This window comes from Eubalaena glacialis, chromosome 1 (genome assembly GCF_028564815.1).
Source record: "Eubalaena glacialis isolate mEubGla1 chromosome 1, mEubGla1.1.hap2.+ XY, whole genome shotgun sequence".
NCBI classification, from domain to species: domain Eukaryota; kingdom Metazoa; phylum Chordata; class Mammalia; order Artiodactyla; family Balaenidae; genus Eubalaena; species Eubalaena glacialis.
In genome coordinates this window covers 19,205,559-19,230,072 of record NC_083716.1, presented here as the reverse complement: position 1 = coordinate 19,230,072, position 24,514 = coordinate 19,205,559, and the positions used below count along the sequence as shown (strand labels likewise).

General features: G+C 51.2%; 1 protein-coding gene across 1 annotated transcript in view; it reads left to right on the top strand.

The window, feature by feature from the left end:
* The first annotated feature begins 16,517 nt into the window (after positions 1–16,517).
* LOC133090984 (acylpyruvase FAHD1, mitochondrial-like) overlaps positions 16,518–24,514 on the top strand; it is a 39,943-nt gene continuing 31,946 nt past the window's right edge. Inside the window, exons 1-2 of the mRNA XM_061189712.1 lie at positions 16,518–16,592; positions 21,458–21,476. Coding sequence (XP_061045695.1) covers positions 16,518–16,592; positions 21,458–21,476 — 94 coding nt within the window. The remainder of the gene's footprint in view (positions 16,593–21,457; positions 21,477–24,514) is intronic.

The window sequence follows — 24,514 nt, the reverse complement described above, 5'->3', positions numbered from 1 at the left end:
GTGTGTTATACCTCAAAGTGTATATATCCCCCAAGTATGGTACATGCACAAAGTGTGCCATATACTCCAAAATGTGTACCACACCTTACAGTGTGATGATATACGACATGTGGTATATAGCCCATAGTATGGTATATGCACCAAGTGTGGTATAAACACCTAAAGGGAACCACGTATTAGTTGGTGGCTTGCATTGTCTCTGGCAGAAGGCTGGGGTCCTTCCTGTTGTATTCCTGTAATATCAAGTTCTGTCCTGATGTCCAGGAGGGCTTAAGACCCCTGCCCTGTGGTTATGGGTATGGCACTTTGAAGCTGGAAGTGTCCTTAGAGATCCAGGAATCCAGCCCCTCATCTTCCCAGAGGAAGTGACTACTTAGGGTTCCCACAGCTCTGGGTGACATTCAGTTAGAAGCAACTGACCAAGAGCGGAATAGTTCTTGGATGTGTATAATCAGACGCTGCGCTGGTGAAGGAGAGACACTGCCCCAGGAGCTGGGTTTGAGGGGCAGTCAGAAGTGACAGGTCACGGTTTGGGGGAAGATGGGTCTGTAAGGCCAGCCGCCTACAACACAGGTGCAGCCCAGCTCTGGACGACCCTGGAAGCAGGGCTTCAGCTCTCCTCCAGGTGTTCCCTCTGGGCAGCACCTGCAGCATCTCCTTATCTTATTAGGGAGGGTAGAGCCCTGAGAAGTTATCTGGGCTTTGAGGGGCCTGGGAGAAGGAAGACCATGGTTCTGAGGGGTTTTGTTAGAGGTGGGAAGGAGTTTCCACCATCATCAGGGTCCTCTGATCCTGAAGAGAGGACGGTGGGCAGGCCCTTGGCTCCAGCGACCCTCGCCTGGAGCTTCAGAAGCCATGGCCTTTGGCACCAAGGCTGCCTGGTCTCGGGCTGTGCCCTGCTCCCCACCCCCACTGCAGCCTCCTTGTCCCTCCCTGTTCAAGGCACCCATTGCCCCAAAGGCAAACAGTGCCAGACAGTAGGCCACCCTGGCAGGTCCCCAGGAACTGGGCTGTGTGTCCCAGACGCGGGGCAGATACAAACACTGCTTGCTATTAACTCTCTGTTCTGCTCCGTCTTCAGGGAAGTGGCCCTGCTCCCTGGGAAAGGGGGAAGTGTGGGCATTGGTGCCACAGAGGGCAGGCCTCTGGTGTCATATGCCACCCCCCCTCCATTCCAGCTGCAGAGAAGCCTCAGAGATGGATGGGGAAAGTGGGGGAGAGAGGGCTGGAGCCCAGGCTAGGATGCTGGGGGCATCCCTGTTTGTTCACTGCAGAGGGCTCAAGCCACAGTCTAAAAGGTCTGGGGTGGGGAGGGGATTTGAGGAAGATAAACGGCTCACTTGGGCTCTCAGCCTAAAAATCAGGAGATGAGACAGTCACCCTACAGCTTCCTGTCCATACCTGATCCTGATTATCTGGGCCTGTCACTGTGGTGGAGTCTTCTATTTTATGTGACTTTGGTTGAGGCATCAAAAACCACTGGCTTTGGGGTCTGAAGTGTGTCTTGCCGATACACTCCCACAAGGTGCCTGGAGTTGGGGGAGGGGCAGCCTTGTTTGAGCCTGGCCACCAGCGCTACATCCTCCCTGCAAGTCTTTGTTCAATTTCTTCTGTGCTAAAGGGCTGGAGAAGAGAATGACAAGAAAGTGGCTTAGGCTTTCCCCTCTCTATGATTCTATAATAGAATCGCATCAGAGTTTTAGAGCTAGAAGGGTCCACCTACATCCTCAACTCCCATATTGTGTGGTGGGGGGGACTGAGACGCTGAAAAGCAGGCTGGCTCTGTGGCTTCCTGGGGTCCCTCGAGTCTGCTCCTCCCCATGACTCTCTGCCTGATGCCACAGATATCCAACAGGAATTCATCTTGCTGTTGGACATGGTGAGTCGCTACAAACCCCAAACACCCTGCCAGGCACTCTTCCATCCATGTGTGTGCCCTGCAGAGCCCAGCCCTCGTCCCTGGGAAGCTAGCAGAGATTAGGGCCTGCTCTGCACCCAGCAATCCTGAAGGCGCTGTAGGGAGACAGGATGTGTCTGCGTGAGGCATTAAGTAGCCATGTAAGAGCGGTAGTTGGGGGCAGCAGTGGACATTGAGTGTCCACTGAGGGTAACGTGCCTCTTTCTGGACCGTGAGCATGCGGTGGGGTAGAGGTCGCTGTGGCTGCAGGAGCTCAGAGATACCCAGGGAGCAGGGGCAGGAAGGCAGATCTGGTTCTAGCAGCTGAGCCCCATGAAGCAGTGCCAGGCCTAGGCGGTGCCCCGAGGCCTAGGTCAGGCCCCAGATTTCCTTTCTCCAACCCCATCCCTGGGGACAGCCTGGCAAGTGTCTGTTCCCATTTGGGGACACACATCAGGAAGCCTGCCTCCCCAGCTCCAGCAGAGTAGCAGGATCCAGGTACCCAGACCCAGGGCTCAACATCGCCCTCACCTGCAGGCCTCTGCCCTGGGCCCTGCCACCCCGCCATGGTGGGCCTGGAGTCTGGGATGCAGGAAAGAGCGCCTTCCCCAGCAGAGAGCACACTTGAGAGGGAAGCCCTGTGAATTCACTGAGTGCAGTCACAAGCACCAGGGTCTATTTTGGAAATAGCATCCATCTCTTTGATTACCAGAAGTCCTGGGGGTTAGAGTTAAACAGAAAAGGAAACAGGGCCTATTGGAAAGAGCATTAAGAGGTCTGGGTTCTAGTGCCAGCTTTGCCTTTTACCAGCGGTGTGACCTTGGGCAAAGCCCTTTCTGAGCCCCCAAGTCTTCATTATAAAATGAAAATCGTTGGTCTGGATCCATGTTATTTAAAAGTCTGTTCCTTTGAATTTATGTAACTATAAAATCAATCTCAATCTCTCTCTTTCTCTCTCCCATCTATCATCTGCCTCTCTGTCTGTCTGTCTGTCTATCCATCTACATCATCTAGCTGGTGAAATGCTGGGTTAAGTGACCTTTAACAAGTATCTTTTCTTTAGGACCTCTCAGAACCTTGGCTATGCCAGTGTGGATTGTGATTCTCAAAAGGGGATGATATGGTGTGCTATGTTTCCCAAACTCCCTGGACTGCAGAATTTCATTTTTCACAGAGCATCTCAGTGAATTGTGTTTGCTGGAACACTTGTTGGATCTTGCTGGGCCAAGGGATCTCACCGGGCTTTTCTGTTGATGGGTTTTGAGCTTCTATGAAATGCCAGCTCTGCTCTCTCCTGTCCCTGCTTTAGGTGAGGCCCACTGGCTCGAGAACGAATGTTCTTCTTGGGGACAGCCAGCTCTAAGAGTCATTGGCTTTACTGATGCTTAGGGTAAAAGCGAGTTTGGTGTGTTTTTCGAATGTGGGCTGTGCCTCTGTGTGTGTGTGTAAACATGTGAATAAGTGTGTGTGTGTGTAAACATGTGAATAAGTGTGTGTGTGTGTACATGTGTGAAAAGTGGATGTGAATGTGTCTGTGTCTGTGAATGGATGTGTGTGTGTGAACAGGTACAACCTGTTTTAAACGGATATTTCGCTCACCAGGATCTGGGGAGGAAGCAGCAGGGGAGTTGAGGGTAGATGTGTATGTACCGGATGAGGAGGTCACAAGGGGTATGAAGGGCAGAGCAGGGTTGTGTCGTCAATCCTAATTATAAAAGCCCCCTCCAGCTTGTGAGGTGGCTCCCCCTCCCCGCCCCCCGTGCTGCAATCCCACTCCCCTATCAGGCAGTGGAGCTGAGTCAGAAGGAGGAGGCTGGGAGGATGGGGTCGGGCGTTTTGGAGAAGCTGACACTGGTTCTGTAGCAGTTTACTTAGCAGCTGGGCTGTCCTGTTCTCCGTGGAGGGGGGGGGGTCTGACCCCAGGGAGTTCAGGAGGGTGTGGGAGCCCAGGTGGGAGTGGCCTTTAAGGCTCTCTCCAGTCTGCTCAAGGGCAGGAACTTGGGGCCTCTTTGGAATCTGCATCTGAGAAAAACAAGGTGGTGCACTGAGAAGGGGTGAGTGAAGAGAGACTGAGAAGGAACTATTTACAAGGTGCAGCTGGGTTAAATCCGACAAGGGGAGGTGAAGCACTCTGGTGGGAGCTGTCAGGGGTGAGGGGAGGGAGCTGTAACTCAAACCATTAGAACTGCAGTTTGGAGGGAGGATGGCTGGAAGGTGCTGTTGGTCGAGGGTCATTGTAGCCCACTGGCAGGGAGAGAGCCCCAGGGGTCAACACCTCCTCCGCTGCCGCGCCACCCCTGCGCCCGCGCCTGCTGGTGTGTGCCCGCAGCCAGGACCCGAGAGCATGGCAGAGACAAAGAGGAAGGCAGCAGCTCCTGGGGGCCGCCTTCCAGGGCTTGGAGCAGGTGGGCAACGGCAGGGGCAGGTGGGCACTACCCAGCGCAAGACCCACCACCTGAGAAAGGCTGAGCGATGTCGCTGCTTTTCAGGATGAGCTGGAAGGAGGTCAGTGCCTAGTTCCTTCAGTTTGTCCATGGCCAGCTGTGTGGGCCACTGGGCAGGTGTCGAAGAAAAACTCAGGCCCTCTTTCCTCCTGGACTTCGTGGATGGGAGGGCGTGTGTTGGGGTCGTTATGAGCATGGCCAGACTGTGCACCCACACAGATATACAGACATGCACAGACACACAGACACAGACGCACACACCTGCCAGCTGGCGCGTCAGGTGAGAGAGAGCCCCAGACACCCTGTGGCTGGCTCTTGGCCAAAGTTCTCTAGACTGTCTTCACGTCTGTGGCTCAGGCCCAGCTTCGGAGGCCAAGAAGCAGACGCTGAGCTGCCCGGAAGTGATGACCCAGGACGCTGGGGCCTGGGTGAGGAGTGGTGGGACTGCCCAGCTCAGTGACCCCATCTGCCCCTGCGTACACTAGGGATTCGGCTGCTCCTTACTCGGCCCCCGTGGACGCCCCTTATCCTTCCTTCCCAGCATAGACGCACCTTCAGGATTCTTTTTCATGCGTTGGCCCCAGAGGAGGCACTGAGAGTTTTAATGCATGATAGATTCCTTTCTTCATTCATTCATTCATTCCCTCAACAACTATTTTTTGGAGCTGTCCCCAAACTCATATCACTGACAGCGCTCTATTTGTGTTTGGTGAGGGAGGTAGAGTGGTGAACACGATAATTAGGGTCTTTACCCTGCGGAGCTTCTTCTTTAGTGGGGCAGTTAGATATTAAGTGGGAACCGAGGAGTGGCAAGCAGGTTGACGAGGATGAGACAGTGGATGACAGGGACTCACTGTGCGGGTAACTGGCCTGGGCTAAGGTGTCAGGGGAGGGGCTGGAGAAGTGACAGCCGGATGAGAACTGAAGGCTGGGCAGCAATAGGTCTGGTGAAGGGACTGCGGATGAGAGGGGGAGAAGCAGATGTTCAAGCAACTAAACAAAGTCCACTTTGGTTGGAGCATGTGTCGTGAGAGGCCGAAAGGAGGGCAGAGAGGCTGGAGGAGGTTGGGGCCAGATCATGCAGCCACCTGGAAAGATTTATCTTGAGGGCAATGGGGAGCCCCTGGAGGGATTTTAAGCAGAGGATGAACGTGATCAGATTTTTTTTTTTGTTTGGAACAATATTCTGGCTGCTGGGTGGAGACTGATGGGCTGGGGTGTGCCGGGAGCAGGAACCTGGAGATGACAGGGGCCTGGAAAGTCTAGGGCCCCTGCCTCCCCCAAGGTCACTCAAAGGCAGTGCCAGTCTCCGTGCAGACCGAGATATTGGGATTTCAGAGGTGCCCTTGCTTGCAAAGTACTGTACACCACCGCCCCTACCCTCTGTGAATTTCCATCTCTAGAGGGTGGTTCTGGGCTCAGGGCTTCCTGTTCCCGTTGACACGAAAACATCTTGAAGCGTTAATTCCGTCATCTTGGTGGTCTGTAGACCTAACTGGTCGTGCGACCTGGTCTGACTCGCTGCCCTTTTTGAACCTCAGCTGCCTTATCTTTACGACGGTCAGGGAGGATTAGAGGAGACCATGAGAACAACAGGCGGTGTGCTCTACTGAGCCTCCCAAAGGCTCGTTGACAATGCAAGAGCATGAGAGTTGGAGGCCCTCAGCAGCCCATGGATTCCGCTTGGGATCAGAAAATCTGATAACCCACAAATCTGGGACTCGCCCCGCTTACTCCTGCACCCGGCTTAACCAGGACCCTCCAGGAGAAAAGCCCCCCGTTTGCAAGGAGTTCAGGAAACCTGTAACTCGGCACACCTGTCTGTTCTGCCTGCTGCCAGGCGCTCTCAGCTGCAGACCCATGGCTCCTGCGCGCCTCTTCCTCTGACTCTCTACACCTGCTTGTTTGCTTAAAACCCAATCCCTAGGCTTTCAATACGTGCTTATGTGCCAGCGAGCTCTCTCTCCCAGGAGTTCCCAGAGAACGTGTCCAGGTCTTGGAGGGAATGGCTGGCATTTCTGAGAAGGACATTTTAAAGTTAAGACTTGGGAGTCAGAAGACCTGATTGCAATCCTGGTTCTATCACATCGCTTTGATTTTAATCTTGAACAGATGACCAAGCCTCATTTTCCCCACTGGTAACTTGGAGATAATGGTTCCTAGCATTTTAGTGAGTTGCCCAGGCCGGTGCTCGCATAGGGCAGAGACCAGTACTGTTAGTCTTTGCTGCTCCAGTTTGGAAGCTGGAGGCTTCTTTTTGCTCAGGAAGCAGCTCTGGGCTGCGTCAGGCTGGGCTGGCCAGTTTGGGTGGTGCCATCATCATGCCCTTAGAACCGCTGTTTTAGGGAGATTTGTGATGGCGATTTGAACTGTTAAGCTGTTAGCTTTCTCTCTTTCCAGCCGGATGAAAGGAAGACCTTGTGTTCTTTATTAGAGCCAGAGGGTGGGACTGGATGAACTCCAAGACCCATGGTGACCACGATGGTTTCTCTCGAAGCAACCTTGAAACAGAGGCCTCCTGATGGCCAGGTTGGTGCTCTTCCCTGCCTTGCTGCACCCCAGGCTGTTTTTACTGTGTCCTGATGATAACACTCTTGTTCTTGCCTCCATAACTCTGCTTCTCCTACATGGGGAATGCCACACCACTCTTCCCTGGCTGCCTAGAAAAATCATACCCAAACTTTAAAGCCAAGCTGCACCATATCACCCTTGAATGTTAATAGTGGGAAGAACCTGGGATCTGGCATCAATTATTCCAGGACTTAAACTTTGGGTCTGATTCCCTGTCACCTTCCCTCCCTGTCCCTGAAGGTGGCAAATGGGGGTGCATGGGGAGGGGTACCACGCTTCTACTCAGAGGGGCTGCTCCTGGGCTTGCCCCCTGCCCAAGCCCATCCTCCAAGGCTCTGAGGGAACGTCTTTTCACCACTCCTTCTTCTTGCTCAAATGGATTGAGGCTGAGGACTAGTGTCTTCACCAACTCTACTGTACCCACTTCATGGGGGCACTTTTGTCAGAAGAGTTTCAGACATAAACCAAGAGGAAAACATGAGAAATGTGGATATTTTGCTTTTGGAAAGTTCTCTCCCCTTTCAGCTACCCTTAGCCTACAAGCTCTCCCAAGCTCTCCAGCACCTGGGTAAGAGGAGCTTGGATTTTGGTGTTAGAAGCGGGGTCACACCGTGGCTCCATCTCTGGCTGTCTATATGACCTTGGACAAGTTGTTTCATTTTCCAGAACCTCAAAGTCCTTCTCTGAAAAATAGGTAAAGTATTACCTTTTTCCACGGTGTCATGGCTGCATGGTTATCATGTCATATCCACATGTTCATCATGTTTTATCCGTGAGAGTTTAAGTTCCACAAGGGGAGGGACTTTGTTACCTGCTGAATCTCAGGCATCTACAACCCATAGTAGGTACCCAGTAAACATTTGTTAGATAATGAGTGAATGACGCTTAATGTGATGGAGTACACCCAGGGCAGTAGACATGACCATTGAGAACCAGGTTAAAACACAGAATGGTGAGTGCAAAAGTGAAGGCATGGTGTCAAGTGGGAAAAGGAAAGCCTAAAGCAGGTGCACATACTATGTGATGCTCCCCACATGTACCTGCCCACTGGGTAGGACAGAACAGGGGGTGTGCTGTCCAGCAGAGAAGAACCTGTCTCCAGGTGGATGAAGTCCCGTCTCCTAAAGGTATTTAAGCAGGGGTCGATTTCATCAAATGTTTCTTCTCTGGGTTCAGGTTGAATCAACCGAATTCGCAGGTCTTCTGACCTCCAAGAACTGCGGTACTGCTGTGCTTTAGTGCCTGAAATGACTAGAGAATGAAGGCAGGTGTTCCAGGGTATGTGGACAGACTTAAAGGCTGTAGAGGTCCCAAGGGGACCGACATGAGCACAGGCTGGAGGGTCATGGAGGGATCCGCAGAGAGAATACTTCTGTGCAGGGCCTTGAGGGTATAGGGGAGTATGTGTGTACCTATCTATCTACCTACCTACCTATCTATCTATTATCTTCCTACCTACCTATCTATCTATTATCTACCTACCTGCCTATCTATCTATTATCTACCTACCTACCTATCTATCTATTATCTACCTACCTGCCTATCTATTATCTTCCTACCTACCTATCTATCTATTATCTACCTACCTGCCTATCTATTATCTACCTACCTACCTATCTATCTATTATCTACCTACCTGCCTATCTATCTATTATCTTCCTACCTACCTATCTATGTAGATTAATTTTAGAGAATTGGCTCACACAACTGTGGAGGCTGGCAAATTCAACATCTATAGGGTAGGCTGGCAGGCTGGAGGCCCAGCGAAGAGCTGCAGTTTGAGTCCAAAGGTGGTCTGCTGGCAGAATCCCCTCTTGCTTGGGGGGGGCTCAGTCTTTTTCCCGTAAGGCCCCCAGCGGAGAGGATGAGGTGCACCCACATTATGGAGGTCAATCTGCCTTACTTAAAGTCTACCTATTTAAATGTTAATCTCATCTAAATAAAAACCACCTTCTCAGAAACATCTTGAATAACGTTTAGTCAAATATCTGGGTACTGTGGCCTAGCCATTTCATTCTTCAAATACAAATATGTATATACATATGTATAAAATTAACTGTCATAGATAGGTTTAAAACAGAGCCCTGATCTAGGAGTTTGTCTGTACTCAGGACATTGGAGTTGGTTGGGGCAGGTTTTCCTGTCCCAGCTTTTAACCCAAACACAAAAGGTAGTCTCGGCTCATTAAGACTGGCCCTGACTCAGCAGGGAAGGACCAGAAAGGGCTCAGAACTAATCACCTCACGTGACTCAGTGCTTCACAGTCCTGATGATCCTTTGTGGGTGCAGCAAAGACACCAGCCTTTATTTTGCTCCCTGGGTGACTCAACTGCTCCCTGCCACTCTCCATGGAGACTGCGAGAGGAGAGCCTCAAAGTCAAGGTCACGCTGGGACTGCATTAGTCGCCGCTCTGGGTTCTGTGTCGTGTGGCCTGGACCTGGCAGGATCTGGGCCTCCTTATCATCACGCTTGCTCAACCTTCAAGCAGCTCTGGCTGTACTCACTGTTCATAGTATTGGTCCTGAACCACTCACCGCAACTCACTTGCCTACACCATCGTGTCTGACTCCTGGCTGTCCTGGTGGCCAACGTGGTCACTGACTCTCTTGTAATTTGTTGGGTTTTGGTTTTGGCACGTGCTCTTGTCTTCTGGGTCTTGGCTCCTCTTGGTGATAATGATGATGATGGTGATGATGATCCTCGCTCAGTAATAGTGATGTCTTCTCTCTGTCCGAGCAACACATGGAGAATGTCTCGGGCATGCCTCCCTGACCCAGTCCCTGGGGCCTTACTAGGAGGGTGACAGGGATGACTTATACTCTGCTGGGCTCACCTTTGCAGATGAGGCTAGACAGTTCCCCTGGTGGGGGGCAGGGGTGGACCATGGGAGCAAAGTGGAGGGGGGCAGTAGATGTAGGGTGCTTTTTCTAGGCTCCACCTCCAAGATCTTCATGGGATCAGACACTTTGTTTGACCTTCTGCATATCCCAGCTTCACGGCAGCACCCCCAGGACTCTCCCCTGCACCAGGCAGAGGGAACAGAGGTGATGGTTTCTGCCTGTAGCTCATCAAGGTCACATATATGATGGAGTCCATGAGTGAAAGTTGATCCAGTTGCTGTAGGTCCTGTGGTGAGCATTGCGCTTTGCCCCCGCCCCCCTCCCCCAACCTCCATTCCCTCTCCAATTGGAGGGGCCATAACCACCCCTCCAATCTGCCTTTGGATGCTTTCCTCTCAGTCCATGTAGCTGGGGTGGGCCCCAAAGTGACCATCTGAGCTAAACCCAAGCCAGTAACCCGCCAGTGTAACCCCCTCCCTGACCGCAGTGATTGGGTCGTCGTCCTAGTCCCTTCAGTCTGCTGTAACACAGACTATGTATCACAGACCGAGTGGTTTATAAACAACAGAAATTTATTGCTTACAGTTCTGGAGGCTGGAAAGTCCAAGATCAGGGTGCCAGCATGGTTGGGTGAGGACCCTCTTCTCGGTTGAAGAGTTGTATCCTCACGTGGCAGAAGGGGCAAGAGAACTCTTCAGCGTCCTTTTTATAAGAACACTAATCTCATTCATGAGGGCTCAGCCCTCATGCCCTAAGCACCTCCTAAATGCCCCACCCCCTAATACCATCATATTGGGGGTTAGGATTTAAACATACAAATTTTGAGTGGACGTAAACATTCAGACCACAGCAGTCATGGTCCCATCCCTGAATCCATCAGAGCCAGAAGACTTTTGTTGGCTTTGTTGAGAGAGAGGCAGGTGTACTTTCCCACTGGACCTGCTGAGTTTATCTATTGCCTGGGTTCACCATGGTAGATGGCAGAGTCTGAAGGGATAGAGTGTTGGTGACATCAATTTAGCCCCTAATCCAGATGTATGTGAAGTAAGCTCTGCCTCTAGACTTAAAAAAATTTTTTTCATGAGCAAATAAATTCCCTTGCTTTTATTTAAGCCAATCTCAATTGGGTTTTCTGTCATTTGCAACCAAGAAAATCCTAATGGATACAGCCCTGTGACCTTTGGGTCAAAGTCACCTCGTCAATATTCTCAAAGGCTGCGTGATTTTGAAGTGAGTTTAGTTGTTTCGCTTCTTTAGTTGGGTGTCACTTGGTCCTTGTGTTATGATTAGCTGCCTAATCCAAACTGTGTTGACATTGCTTTTGGTTTTCAACAGCCTCAGACTGTTCTTTGAACTTGTCTGAAACCCATAACTCACTTGTACTATGGGAGCCAACAGGTTGAATGTATAGGATTAGTTGGTGCAACTCCTCGGATGAGTGGAGAGGAACTTGCAACTGGAATTCTTTTCTGCTGTGGATAGGAGGTGAAAGATTCCTGGTCATCTGGGCTTCCACTCCCAGGATCCAACTTATCCTTCATGTGTTTCTAAAGAGGACAGAGCAGTTGTTCTCACAACAGTTTCCTGGCTGAGCAAATACTACAACATGGCCATCAGCACCAAAGGCAACCGAGCTCATGACCCGAATCCTGACTGTCCCTGAATAGGAGCTATTGCCACCCAGTGATTTATTTCATGGCTAAGCCTTCCAGGAAATGGATTTAGGGGTTGTTGGAATGCATGTATATTTTTTTGTGTTGAGTTTTGGGGATATTCTTTGATCTAGTTGGCAAAATGAAACCATATGAGCTGAGATCATGCGCCATTTGGGCTTCCAGCTTTCTGCATTTACATTCTGCCTCTTTTCACATTTTTATAGATGTTCAGCCTTCAAAACTGTGCAATGGTGATTGGGCACGAATCCTGTAAGTGCCAATAATATCTGCAAATCAGCTCTGTGTGAATGTGGGTCCAGTGAAAAATGAGGGAGCACTGTGGTCAAGAATATGTACACTGGGTCTGCAGACCTGTGTTCCTTACAAGCTATGTGATTCCAGAAAAAGAGGAATGTCTGGGGACCACATTTCTCTCATCTTTCCAAGATAAGCTGGGGTGTCACCAACTCTCCAAATACCTTCAGGTTTTTTTCTCACTTAGGATCTTTCTTTGTTGCTTCCACCATGTACAGGGATGAATTCTGGATATTTGTCTTGCCATATGATTTGATTTTTTTTTTTGGGGGGGGTTGGTCAATGTGAGCCTTTCCTTTCTCTCAAGCTAGCCTGAAACTGCTGGGTAGGTCAAGACTGTGCTTTACTTCTCTACAAATCCACCTCTCCTTCTCCCCCAGTCCCCAGCGTCTATCGCAGGGCCCTGCATATAGAGGATGTTTGGCATGGCCTTTTGCCCCCAGGCCTTTGCTGTCAGGGGTGTGGGGAGTGGTCAGTGAATGTGAGGGAAGAGTCTGAGGGCAGAAGTTGGGTATAGGAGGGGAGGTACAGGTGGAGTAGACAGAAGAGGGAGGAAGTGGCCAGTGAAAGATGGAGGCTAAAGGCCTGCTCTGTTGTCCAGTCTGTGTTCAGGTGCTTCATAGCTGCACTGAGCCTCAATAGAGTCAGACTGGATTCATGGCTTGAGGCAGAAGCAAAAGTGACCACAGCCACTTACACGAGGTGGATTGACTTGCAGGTCTGGTGTCCTTCCCCTGGGCCAGCCCTTCCCGTGGGCCAGCCCTGTTGGGTGGTCTGTGTCCTGACCCATGACCTGTGACTGACATGGAAGGGCTAGAGGCCAAAGAGCTGTGGGCGAAGGGCTGGCCCTGGCCCTTCTTCCACAGAGAGCGTGGAAGGCATCTGGAGCTGTTTCTGATCCTCTCCTGTCTGCAGTCTTATCCTAAGGATCTCATGGCTGCAGGAATCTTGAAAGTCCCGCCCTGTTCTCAGCGTGGCTGCATTGATAGTAGGGCCTTCATCCCTACTATCTCAGCCCCAGGATGACCGCTGCCCACTCCGTGGAAGCCACCCCTCACCCACTGGCCTTGCACATCGACTCTGTGTTTGATTGTTGACCAGGAAAGAAATTTAAGCTCCCCAGAGGAGCAGCCTTACCCCTCCCCCTCCAACCTGAGATGTCCTGGGGGTCTCTTGGATGCTGGATCCCAGACTCACCTGTGGGCATGTGTGCATGTGTGTTTGTGTCTGTGTGTATGGAGGGAGAGAGAGACAGACAGACAGACTGATTGAGGACTGGACAGGAATAGGGGGCAGAGACAAGTGGAAAGTCACAGAAAGGACTCCTCTCTCTCTCTGCTGCCCTGGCCCCCGGCCCTGTGGATGGTGACTGTCCTGGCACGAGGAAGCTGTGGTGGGAGTGAAGTACAGAGGGCCCAGGCACTTGCGGGACCCCTCGCTTCCCGCAGTAGGCAGTGTGCTTCAGGGAGAGGAAACACATGAACAGCGGCCTCTCCTTGGTTACCCAGTGTGTGGACAAAAATGGGCATCTGGGCCTGGCTTCTGAGCCAAGGCCCTGGGGCCATGTGAAGGCAGATCCTCCCACTTACTGTCTCTGTGGCTTGGATACATCATCTTCCTTTACACTGCCTTGACTTCCCCATCTGTAAAATAGGTATCCTACCACCACCTCCATAGGTAAGTCAAATGAGACCATGGATGAGGCAGCGCTTTGCAAACTGTAATGTTCCTGCTGTAGTGATGATGGGCAGGGCAGTCGCCAGAGCACGGGAACCCCACACTGCTGTGCTGTGGGTCTGCAGAGGGCCAGGAGGGACAGGAGAGGCTGCTCCGAGGAAGGCAGTTTGGTCCCCACAAGAATCTCGGATCTTTGTCCTTTTGCACAGGGGCACGAGAAACCAGGAGCTCAGTGTGGTTTTCGGGTGGTGAGTGTAGGTGGCTGAAGTGGACAGAAAAACAGGCAGAGGGACCACTTCCCTCGTTGCCTCCAATTTATCCGGTCACTTGCCCCTGTTCTCGGAGCTGATGCCTTTGCCGACTGCAGCAGCAACTACGGGGGCCCTTGGACCTTCAAGTGTAATCTTTTAATGGAGGTGGTGTTTGGGGACTCAGGAAGAAAATCAGCCCTCTGGCATTGTCTCAGTCTTGGCTGCCCCTAAAAATACGATGTGATACGGCTAATGAGAAAGCACAGCAGGGCTGGCTCGACATGACCTAATATAGCCTGGCATTTGAGCCCAAACCAGGACAGAAATGGGGACTGGTAATTGAAAGCACAAGATGTCTCTCCGATGGGGCAGCAGGGAGCCTGCTGTGATCTCCGCAGCAGGGCACACTGTGGGGGTCTGAGCAGAGGCCCCCGGGGGCTCTCCTGGATTTCCCAGTGTGGTGGGGTGAGGGCCCAGCTGAGACCACCCTGCAGCCTCTCGACCCCTCTTTGGCAGACGGCTCAGCATCAGGCTGACTGGCCCAATTAGCTCTTGTGGGGAGGATCAGTGTGCCCGTGCCACCAGGGTCGTCATAAATTCCATCCCTCCAACCCTTTGGAGAGCGGCACGGACCAGCCTGCCCTGCCCCCAGCCCTGTGGACATCTGGCTAACCTGGTTTTGGCTCTGCATCGATCTCTGAGAGACTCTGGCCCAACCCTCCCATCTCAAATGATGGATTGATGCCAACCTTCAGTGTGGAAACATGGCAGCAACACCAAAGCCTTGCTCCTTCTCTGTCTCCCTCCTTCTACATAGATGTGGTCCCATGGGTCAGCCACGAAGCCAAAGGGCTCAGATGCTGCTCTGTGTTGACTTGTGACTCAGGTCTGGGAAGAGGAGTTGGCAGAACATGAGAGGGAGAACCAAGACTGTGAGTGACCAACTCATTCCTGTTTGCCTGAGACTTTCCTGGTCTTGGCACTGGAAGTCCTGAATCCCAGGAAATCTCTCAGTCCCGTGAAAGCCAGGACGGTTGGTCACCCTACTGCATTACCCCCGCGCCCCTACCAGCTCATTGTGGGAGTCCAGCACGCTCACTGGCGTCCCAGGAGACCCAGCCAAGGTCACAGGGCTGCCAACCAGGAGAGCAAGGAGTTGAATCCAGGCCCTCTGCCTGCAAGTTCAGGGATGGAAGTGGTGGTGATAGAGCAGAAAGAGGGCGTAGAGGGGGGAATTGGTCACCCTCGGGGGATTAAAGGCTCAGGGCTATGAGACTTAAAGAAGGGAAAAACTTAATCTCTGCTCTTAAGAATCTGACACTCTGGTTAGAAAAATGCAGCAGGCTGGCCTGTTGCTGCCTGGCTGAGGTGCCACTCTGTGCCTCCCACCTACACACACACACACACACAAACACACACACACGTGCACACACGCACGCACATACCAGGGAACAATAGATAAAAGATATGGCTTATGGAGATTGTATTACTCTCACTTCCCTTAAAGAATTTATTAGTCCAACAAATATTTATTGAATATTTGTTCTTTTTTAAAAAATTTTATTTATTATTATTTTTATATATTTTATTTTTGGCTGTGTTGGGTCTTCGTTTCTGTGCGAGGGCTTTCTCTAGTTGCGGCGAGCGGGGGCCACTCTTCATCGCGGTGCGCGGGCCGCTCACTGTCGCGGCCTCTCTCGTTGCAGAGCACAGGCTCCAGACACGCAGGCTCAGTAGTTGTGGCTCACGGGCCTAGTTGCTCCGCGGCATGTGGGATCCTCCCAGACCAGGACTCGAACCCGTGTCCCCTGCATTGGCAGGCAGATTCTCAACCACTGCGCCACCAGGGAAGCCCCCTAATATTTGTTCTTAAACATGTTGTTCCCTCTGTCTGGAACACTCTTCCTCTCCCTCCTCCTTTATCTCTGCCCCATCCCTGCAGCCCAATTCCATCTATTCTTCTGGCCTCAGCTTAATATATCATATTTAGTGAACACTTAGTATGAAGCACTTTGCACTGAATAACTCACTTAATCCCAGTGAATATGGTATGAAGCTATTATACCCAGTTCACAGGTGAGGAAACTGGCCGGTTAACTGGCTTGCCCAAGGACACATGGATATTGGGGTGCAGCCTGGCTTGTGCTTTTCCTGGAAGGAAGGCTTTCCCAATCCCCACTTCCCTGCTCCCGAAGCTCTCTGGTTCTTCCCTGTTGGGACACTGGTCACAGAGCCATGAAACGCCTAGTCTCATCTGTTTCTTCCACGAGACAGTTCCTGGAGGGCTGGGATCCTCCTTGCTTCATCACTAGTTCTAGGCATTTAAAAAGAGCTTAGTAAGTACCTGTTGAATGGATGGATGGATAGATGATTTACTTCGATGGCTGAAGGAGCTCTGAGGCTGAGGTCCTCAGTGAAAGCTTTCGTTTTGTCCCCATGGGGCACCGCACACAATGTTGAGTCACTGGGCTCTTGAGGTCACAGGATGACCACAGCTGTCCTGTCTGGGGTGACACTGTAACTGTGAGATTAGAGAACAAACTGATTTTTAAACACTAAGACAAACTTGGACTATGTTTTTGAAATAGAGTGAGATATTTTTGTGAATTCTTAGGATAAAACTGAGATTTGGAGGGAACTTCATACTTGTGGAGGCCTTGACAGGCAATTCTCAGATATCGCTCCCCTCCCCACTCCAACCTTCCACTGCAATTTCTCCTCTGCTCTTCGGGGTGCTTTGGCGGAAAAAATTTGAGAAGCGCTACTCAGAGGGGTGGCTGGAACTCAGGGCATGGGGCGGTGTGACTCAGTGCTGGGGAGAGGGGAGGCCATTCTGGGGAGAGCACAGCATGAGAAAGATGTGGAGATGGGAGCGAGGTGCAGCTCTGCTGGCCCCCGGGAGCTGGGTGAGCAGTCTGTCACCGTCACCACGACCATCATGGTGAGTGGCCTTGGCTTTGAGCTCGCCCGTAGCTGTTGAAATAAAGGCTTCATAGCCACATCCTGAAGTACCACTATAGCCTCTTGGAAAACCTCACACTATTTTTAGTCCTTTTAGCTCAAGAAAATGCCATCTCTTTTCCTCCCCACAAGCCAATTCATTGTTGATCTTGCCTGGGTCTTAAAACCTCGTTCTCCTTTTTAGCTCAGGGAGACCAATCAGCCGTGGGGTGGAGTTCCTCTGTCCATTTCTATTTTCATATCTTGTGTCACTCATTCACATGGGAAAAATCCAACCATTTCCCCACACTGGGGCCCCATGTAACCTGCTTTCTCAAGTAGGCATGTGATTGTTTTGAATCACGTAGGGGGGCAGACGTGAATGAAGGAACATCAGGATTTAGGGTTCAAGGTGCCTGAAGTTGGTGCAACTAGGGCTTGACACAGAGCTTGTTTATTTCAGAAAGCATTTCCAAGGAGAAGAGGAGGAACCAATGCCTTCTAGGCTGTGAGGAGCAAAGAAGGGTGATTTTCTCCACTGGAGGAGTTCACTCTAATTCATCAGGAACCAGGAGATGCTCAGCAGTCAGTCCTCTGCAGTTTGCAAAATGCTTTTCTTGAGTTGCCTGCTTATATGTGCGCTTCTGCAATAAGGAACTGAACACAAGGCTGTGGGCAAACAGATGATGGAGGGGCTGAGTCTGTCTGGAGGGATCAGGGAAGACTTCACAGAGGAAGTGACATGTTAGCTGGCTCTTAAAGGCTGAGAAGAAGGGGGGACATGTTCCAGGCAGAGGGAACAGCATGTGCAACGCAAGGACGTATGAAAGGGCGCGTGCTGAGGAGACCAGGGAGCCAAGTTGGGTCCAGAATTGGAAGGGCCACAGGTTTTGCTGGAGGCAGCAGGGAGCTGTCAGTGTCTATTTTGTAGGACGCTCACTCTGGAAGCTGAGTAGAGGCTCGACCATTCTGGAGTGTGTAGGGGGCTGTGCTGGGCACAGCATGTTGGACCCCAGTGTGAGACGACTGACCTTTTATTTTAAAGGTCATATGGCTACAGACTGGACAGGCCAGGGTGGGGAGATTTAATTTAATCCCCCAAATAGGGGATAGCACAAGTGCCACCTCTCCTCTCTTCCATGTCCATGTCCATGGCAGGCATTGCTAATCAACCACAGCATCATCCTCATCCTACAATTGAGGAAACAGATAGGGATGGAAATGTGGGCCCAGGACCCTGACAAGTTAAGAAGCAACAGAGCCAGGACTAGGGTCTACAACCAGAGGGAGTAGTGACAGATGTGGCGAGCTTGAGGTTCAGACAAACATGGGTATGTATCCAGGTTTTTCCGTTTACTCGTTGAATGTCTGCTCCATCACTTATCTTCTCTGAGCCTCAGTTTCCTCAGCTGTAATATGGGGATTGTAATATCCTTTCACAGGTTGGCTGGAAAGAGATACAGAAATGTTATGTGTGAGTTCAGAGCCAGGTAGGTATTAAGTGCTCAGTAAATGGTAACTATTAGTAATATGAATAATACTATTATTTCTCACGGCTAATATACCATCTCTATATGTCTTGCCCAATCTTCTCCCCCTCCTCTCACCACAGGGTCCCTATCTTTTCTATATTTCAACAGGCTGCCAAGGAAGCTGGGTGGGAACTACTAATTCTTTAGTCATGTCACAGACAGACATAGACCTGCTTTAGATGTTTCTGGTTTGTTCTAGATGGGCCAAGAGACATCTTTTGTCCTTTCAGCAGTGAAGGGGAATGAGGAAAGGCAGCCGCAATGGTCCGGGGTCTGACCTGGTGTCATCTCGATAATTGTTGTCATTTGTGGATATGTGGTTTCTAAGGGAATCCTCTTGGGACCTTAGCAGTATTAATCTGTGACCAGCCAGGAAGCTGCCTGGAGCCCCATCTGTAGGGGGCATAAAAATCCCACTGGAAATTTAATATGTTGAAGAATATTTAATGGAGTTGCTTTCAGGGCAGGTCCTATGATGTTGGAAGATTTTTGGATAAGTTGTTTGGGATAGCGGATGGCCTCTCACTGGTGTGTGCTGAGAATACAAGATGGTCTCTAGATAGGGTGGAGACACCTCTCTGATGAGATTTCAGTTTGCTGAGTACATTTGGGGCCAGAACTGAATGGTTTGGGGCATTGGAGGAAAGGCTGAGGACCACCATCCCAGGTTTTCTCTGATCGCCTCCGAATTCAGGAGGAATTAGTTTTTAAGGGGTACCTAGTTATTTGCCAGCCTGGGGCAGCAACAGCCTTTGGTCAGCTCTGCTTGGTACCTGCCAGGGCAGCACAGGCCTTGGGCTTCAAGGGACAGCTGTTGTGGGCACCATGGAGGGCCCTCCATGGAAACCTAGGAACCCCCTTTCCATGGAATACAGGGGTCTCTCTGTCATGGGTCTGGGCAGAAGCAGGAAAGCTGGAAAGAGAAGAAAGTGGGAGGTATCAGGCATGCAATTCTCCTGCTTTTATGCCATTCAGGAGCGTGTCCAACCCCAGCCTGTATCAGGCAGATGTCAGTATTAGGCAGATGTTGCGGGAACTTTCCGACTGGATGCCCAGCTGCTGGGTCTGATCCAGTCACATTGAGAGGAGAGAGAGCCCATCAGGAATGCAGGTGGCCCAGGAGGTGGGGTGCTCGGCAGTGAGCGTGTGTCATGAAAGTCATTGACCCAGGGGCCGAGGCTGGAGGAAGACTGACCCAGTTCCTCCCAGTGCCACTTCTACAGGATCTGCTCATCATTTCAGGGGCCTGTGGGGTGACCGTGGGCTGAAGTGTTGGCCCAGCACCGCTCCTCCACGTGACAAAGCATCATACTTTACTTCATAGTGAAAGCTCCCTGCCACCCGGTTAGAGCGAGTGATGGCTCCAAGCGTCTTGCCCTCCCAACGGGCTAGGAGAGCCATCCAGCTGGATGTCAACTCCTCTCGCCTGACACTCCCTGGAGATGGTGAGCTGAGGCCCAGGCAACAGCTAGTGTGCGCTGAGCCCCCGCTGTGTGCCATGTACCCTATTAGGTGGCCCCTATTGCCTATGGTCTTTAATCCTCCCGACCAGCCTGCAAAGTCAGTGTTAGAGCCCCCATTTTACAGAGGAGGAAACTGAGGCCCAGGTTAAGGATGCAGCCCCGAGTTGGCCAGGGACTCTGCCCTGGTCTGGAAGGAGCTGCCCATAGGCATCCTGCAGCTCTAATGGCTACAACAAATGAGGTTTCTATTCTGCAGCCCAGCCCTGCCTGTGGGTCCTGGTGGGGTTTGCAGCGGTCCATTCCTCCGTGGGCCAGGGAATGCAGGACTCAGAGATGCTGGCTGCTTTTAGGTGTGGAGGGCTAGGTTCCTAAGCCCAGCCAGGTGACGGGTTCTCAGCCTGTTAGGGACCAGCCCAGGCTTTGTACATCGAGGTGACGGGGAAGCCAAAAGCTGGTTGTTTGGGTGCCCAGCAAGGCAAGAGGGTGCATGCCCAGAGGGCTGGGGCGAGACGCCTTCTCACAGCACCTTGCAAGCTGTTCTAAAGCTGCGGATTTGGGGGTTTGGGACTCCAGGGGCCAGTATCACTTTCCTTCTGCTTCTTGGGGTGGGGCTGAGGAGGCGTGAGAAGGAGAGGCAGACCCTGGGCAAGGGCCAAGGGCAGAGAAGGGAGGATCAAGCGCGTCCTGTTTGCTTGTCAAAGGCCACAGGAAAGCTGACCGGCAGCTCCCTGCTGCCTCCAGCAAAACCTGTGGCCCTTCCAATTCTGGACCCAACTTGGCTCCCTGGTCTCCTCAGCACGCGCCCTTTCATACGTCCTTGCGTTGCACATGCTGTTCCCTCTGCCTGGAACATGTCCCCCTTTCTTCTCAGCCTTTAAGAGCCAGCTAACATGTCACTTCCTCTGTGAAGTCTTCCCTGATCCCTCCAGACAGACTCAGCCCCTCCATCATCTGTTTGCCCACAGCCTTGTGTTCAGTTCCTTATTGCAGAAGCGCACATATAAGCAGGCAACTCAGGATGCACAGCTGTTTCCTTATTAGCCCATCAGGCTCCACAGGGCGGGGACCGTTCTGAGACGTTGCCACGTGGCACTGTCCCTGGCTCACGGAAAGGTCTGGGTGAAGGTTTATGGAGTGAATTCTGACGTGAGGATGAAGGCACTCCAGGCTGTGCTGTAAAGTGACTTGAATTTCTAGACCCATTTGTTCCAGCCTGCCAAGGACGTGGCTTAAATCACCTTCGACGTAATGAGAGAAGAGAGGAAGAGCGGTGATTAAATGTGCTTGATAAGACTTCTCTATTTCGTGTTTGGAATAAAAGAGGGAAGGCTGAGATAAAAGTGCTTGTTTCCTGTGCTCACGTCTCAGCTGAGCTGGCCTGCCAGGCAGGGCTGTGTCTCTAGTCCTCTCCTGGTGAGCCCGGGGCTGGGAAGGTGGCACCGAGCCGGGTGCTGCGATGGAGGGCAGTAGCAGGTGTGGCCGTGGGATAGAGGTGGGAGGGGCCGATGCCGCTGGCCGGGGGAGGGTGGGGGGTGGCAGGGCTGGCAGCACAGAGGAGGGGCGGCCCGACTGAGGCTTGCGGGAAGAGGGGGGAGGTTTGTCAGGTGGGGATGCCCTTCCAGGTGAGGAACTGCGTGTGCACGGGCGGGGGCCGCATGCGCAAAAGGCCGCCATACCGCGGGCTCCGCGCTGCGTAGGGGAGCGCTCCGCTGCATCCCTCCTCAGCCAGAGCCCAGCTCTGCGAGGCAGAGCCCCATCCTGTGCTCAACACAGGTCTTGGCCACTGTGGAGGAAGCAGCATGGAATGTTCATTGATGCACTGTTTTTCCTTTCTTGGGGGGCCTTTTGACTTAATGTGTGTGTCTGTGCAGCATGTGACATCTTTTGGAGGTGAGTGGGCTGTGGCCCCATGTCATCCTCACACCTGGCTTCTCTGACTTACTAGAAGGGCAGGGAGGGAGGGCGACTCGTCCCAAAGCCGCAGTCTTAGCCCATCTCCCATCCCACCTTAGAACACGGCAGGCAGACTTGGAGGGCTGCAGCCAGGGAGGGTAGGGGGTCCACCGGCATCTTGGAGCTGAGCCCGAGCAGAGAAGAGAAACAGCTCAGGCACTGTGAGTGTTTCTGGGACCTTTCCTTCATCTGCCCGCATACGACTGGGCTGGCTGACGCCTCACAGGTCCTGGTCTGGCCCTCATGGCCCCTCCCCCGAGGAGGTGCAGTGGCTGTTGCACTTATGTCATTGTCATCCTTCTCCACTGACTCCGACGGAAGCCATGCTGGGCACCTGGCGCCACGCTCTGGCTTTTACCCCGAGGGCCTGCCCTCCGAGTGCTCAGGGCTCAGGAAAGAGATGGGACCAACAGGGAGAGTCAACTAATGCACAGTTTGGAAACGATCCGAAGGTCTGGGAAGCAGATACACCCTCAGGAAGTTATGCAAAATGAGTTTCAGTCATAAATTGTGCTAGGCCTGACTCAAATGTTTGCCATGCCCTGTTCCCCCAACTTATGCCTCAAAGCGGCGCTGTCCAATAGAAATACAATGTGAGCCACCTATGTAATTTAAAATTTTCTAGTGGCCACACTAAAAAGTAAACAGAAACAGGTGAAATTAATTTTAATAATATGTTTCTTTTAATTCAACATATCCAAAATATTATCATTTTAATATGTAATCAATACAAAAATTGTTAATGAGATATTTTACATCCTTTTTCTCATACTTTGCAGTGTATTTTGCACTCACAGCGCATCCTGATTCAAACTGGCTGCATTCGAGTGCTCAGTAGCTGTGTGTCATTAGCGGCTTTTGTATTGGATGCCAGAGTCTCAAAGGCTTAAGCAAGTCATTTAGCCTCTGTGTCTCAGTTTCCTCATCTGACAAATGAAGATGATGACAGTACCTGGAGATAATACACACAAAGGGCTTAGAACAGCCCTGGGCTCAGAAAGCTTTCAGTACCTGTTCATTCATTGGATTATTATTGGTTTATCTAAGGTGTGCTCGGGGTGCTGAGCCTGAAAGAGACTCTGACCCTGGACAGGAAAGAGGGGGGTGACATGGTAGACACCAGCCGTGGGGTCCACTCCAGGTGTCCCCTGTTCCCTGTGGGCCCTGTACTCTGAGCACCTCACCTCTGGTTCCACTGCTCTTCCACGTGTCTGTATGGACCACTGCCTCACGCCCTTTGGGTTTGGCTTTGGAAGCAGCTTCCCTTAAACTTGGCTCCTGTGTCTACCTTGATAGTGGCTCCTGCTAACCCTTGTCTCCTGGTCCCTGCCCTCTGGCTCTCTAGGACTCCCAACACCTCCATGGGCAACAAGCCACTGGAGCGAAGATGCCAGGGGCGCCGGGATGCTTCCTGAAGGAAAGCCCAAACCTCCCATGTCCCGGCACCACTCTGTTAGCTAGTTTGGTCCTGGGATCTGGTTCTCTAGTTCCGGATGACTTCTGTTGAGCAGCTACATGCTGGGCTACAAAAAGCCTGAGCTGTAGGAATTATTCCTTATTGACAGGTGAGGAAAGTGAGGCCCAGAGAGTCTGGGCAGCCTGTCCAAGGCACAGTGGTGAGTGCTGGCCTCAGCTCAGAAGCCAATTCTCCTGACCCCTTTGCCATTCTAAGGAGAAAGGCCGACAGTGAGGGGCAGGGCCTCCCGTGGGGCATTTCGCCATTTGGTGGGCTTTTCCACTATAGCACACAATTCTTTTCCTTGTCATTTGTGAAGAGGGCACTCCAAAGTTGACCCTAGATTTTTCTGTTGTTTCTTGTCTGGAGAAAGTTGGGGATCTAGAGGTCATTCTGCATCCACAGCAGCCTCAGTCTCTTTTATTAGAGGCTGGCAGGGCTTTTGCCAATGCATTTCTCTCAGAAACTTTGTGAGTTTTCTGGCTATTGGATTCCAATCAACTCCATGTATCAAAAGCCACACTCACAGTTCTTTTTAAGGCAGACCATGCCTTCTAGACTCAGAGAATTTTTTAATTGGATTTTTTGCATAGGTAAGGTAGTCACGTGGTTAAAAGTAAAGGCTGACAGTGAAAACTCTCCCTCCCACCTCAGTCCCTGTTCCGTGCAGTTCGTGCCCCCTCTTAATAGGCAACCACTTTTATATGTTTCCCTTGTAAGTTTTAGTTTCTTTCGAAAATCCAAGTAAACTGAAAAAAAAAACCCTCTCCCCAGTTTTTTACACCCAAAGTAGCATATTATAAACACTCTTCTTCATTTTTCTCCTTATCATTATATAGCGTGGAGTTCTTTCTGTGTCAGTACATAAAAAGCTTCCTCATTCTTCTTTTTTTCCGAACAGCTGCACTATACTTCATTGGGTGGACATACAGAATGCCGTAATTTACTTAGTGAGTCCCTAGTGATGAACATTTGGCTGTTCCCCATCTTCTTCTGCTATAATAAATTATGCTGCAGTGAATAATCTTATAAATATGTCACTTCACATGTTTGCAAGTCTATGTGTAGGATGAGTTCCTAGACGTGGGGTTACTGGGTTAAGGGGTACATGCATTTGTAATTTTGATAGATATTGCCAAATTGCCCTCCACGGGGGTTCTCCTGCAAGTAGTGTATGAGACAGCTTGTTTCTCCAACAGAGCAGATAGTTAAATTTTGGCTTTTGGCCAACTTCCTAGATCAACAATATTATCTCAGGGTACTTTCCATTTGTATTTTCCTTATTATGAATAAAGTCGAGCATCGTTTCTTATATTTAAGGGCCATTTGTGTTTCCTTTTCTGTGAACTGTCTACTCACATCCATTGTCTTATTGTCCTTTTATTAGCAGTCTGTAAGAGTTTATACATTTTAGAGAGATTAGCCTTCCATCTGTGATACTGGTTATAAATATTTCCTCCCAAATTTTCATTGCTTATCATTTTCCCCTGCAGAAGTTTTAACTTTTTTTTAGTCCAAT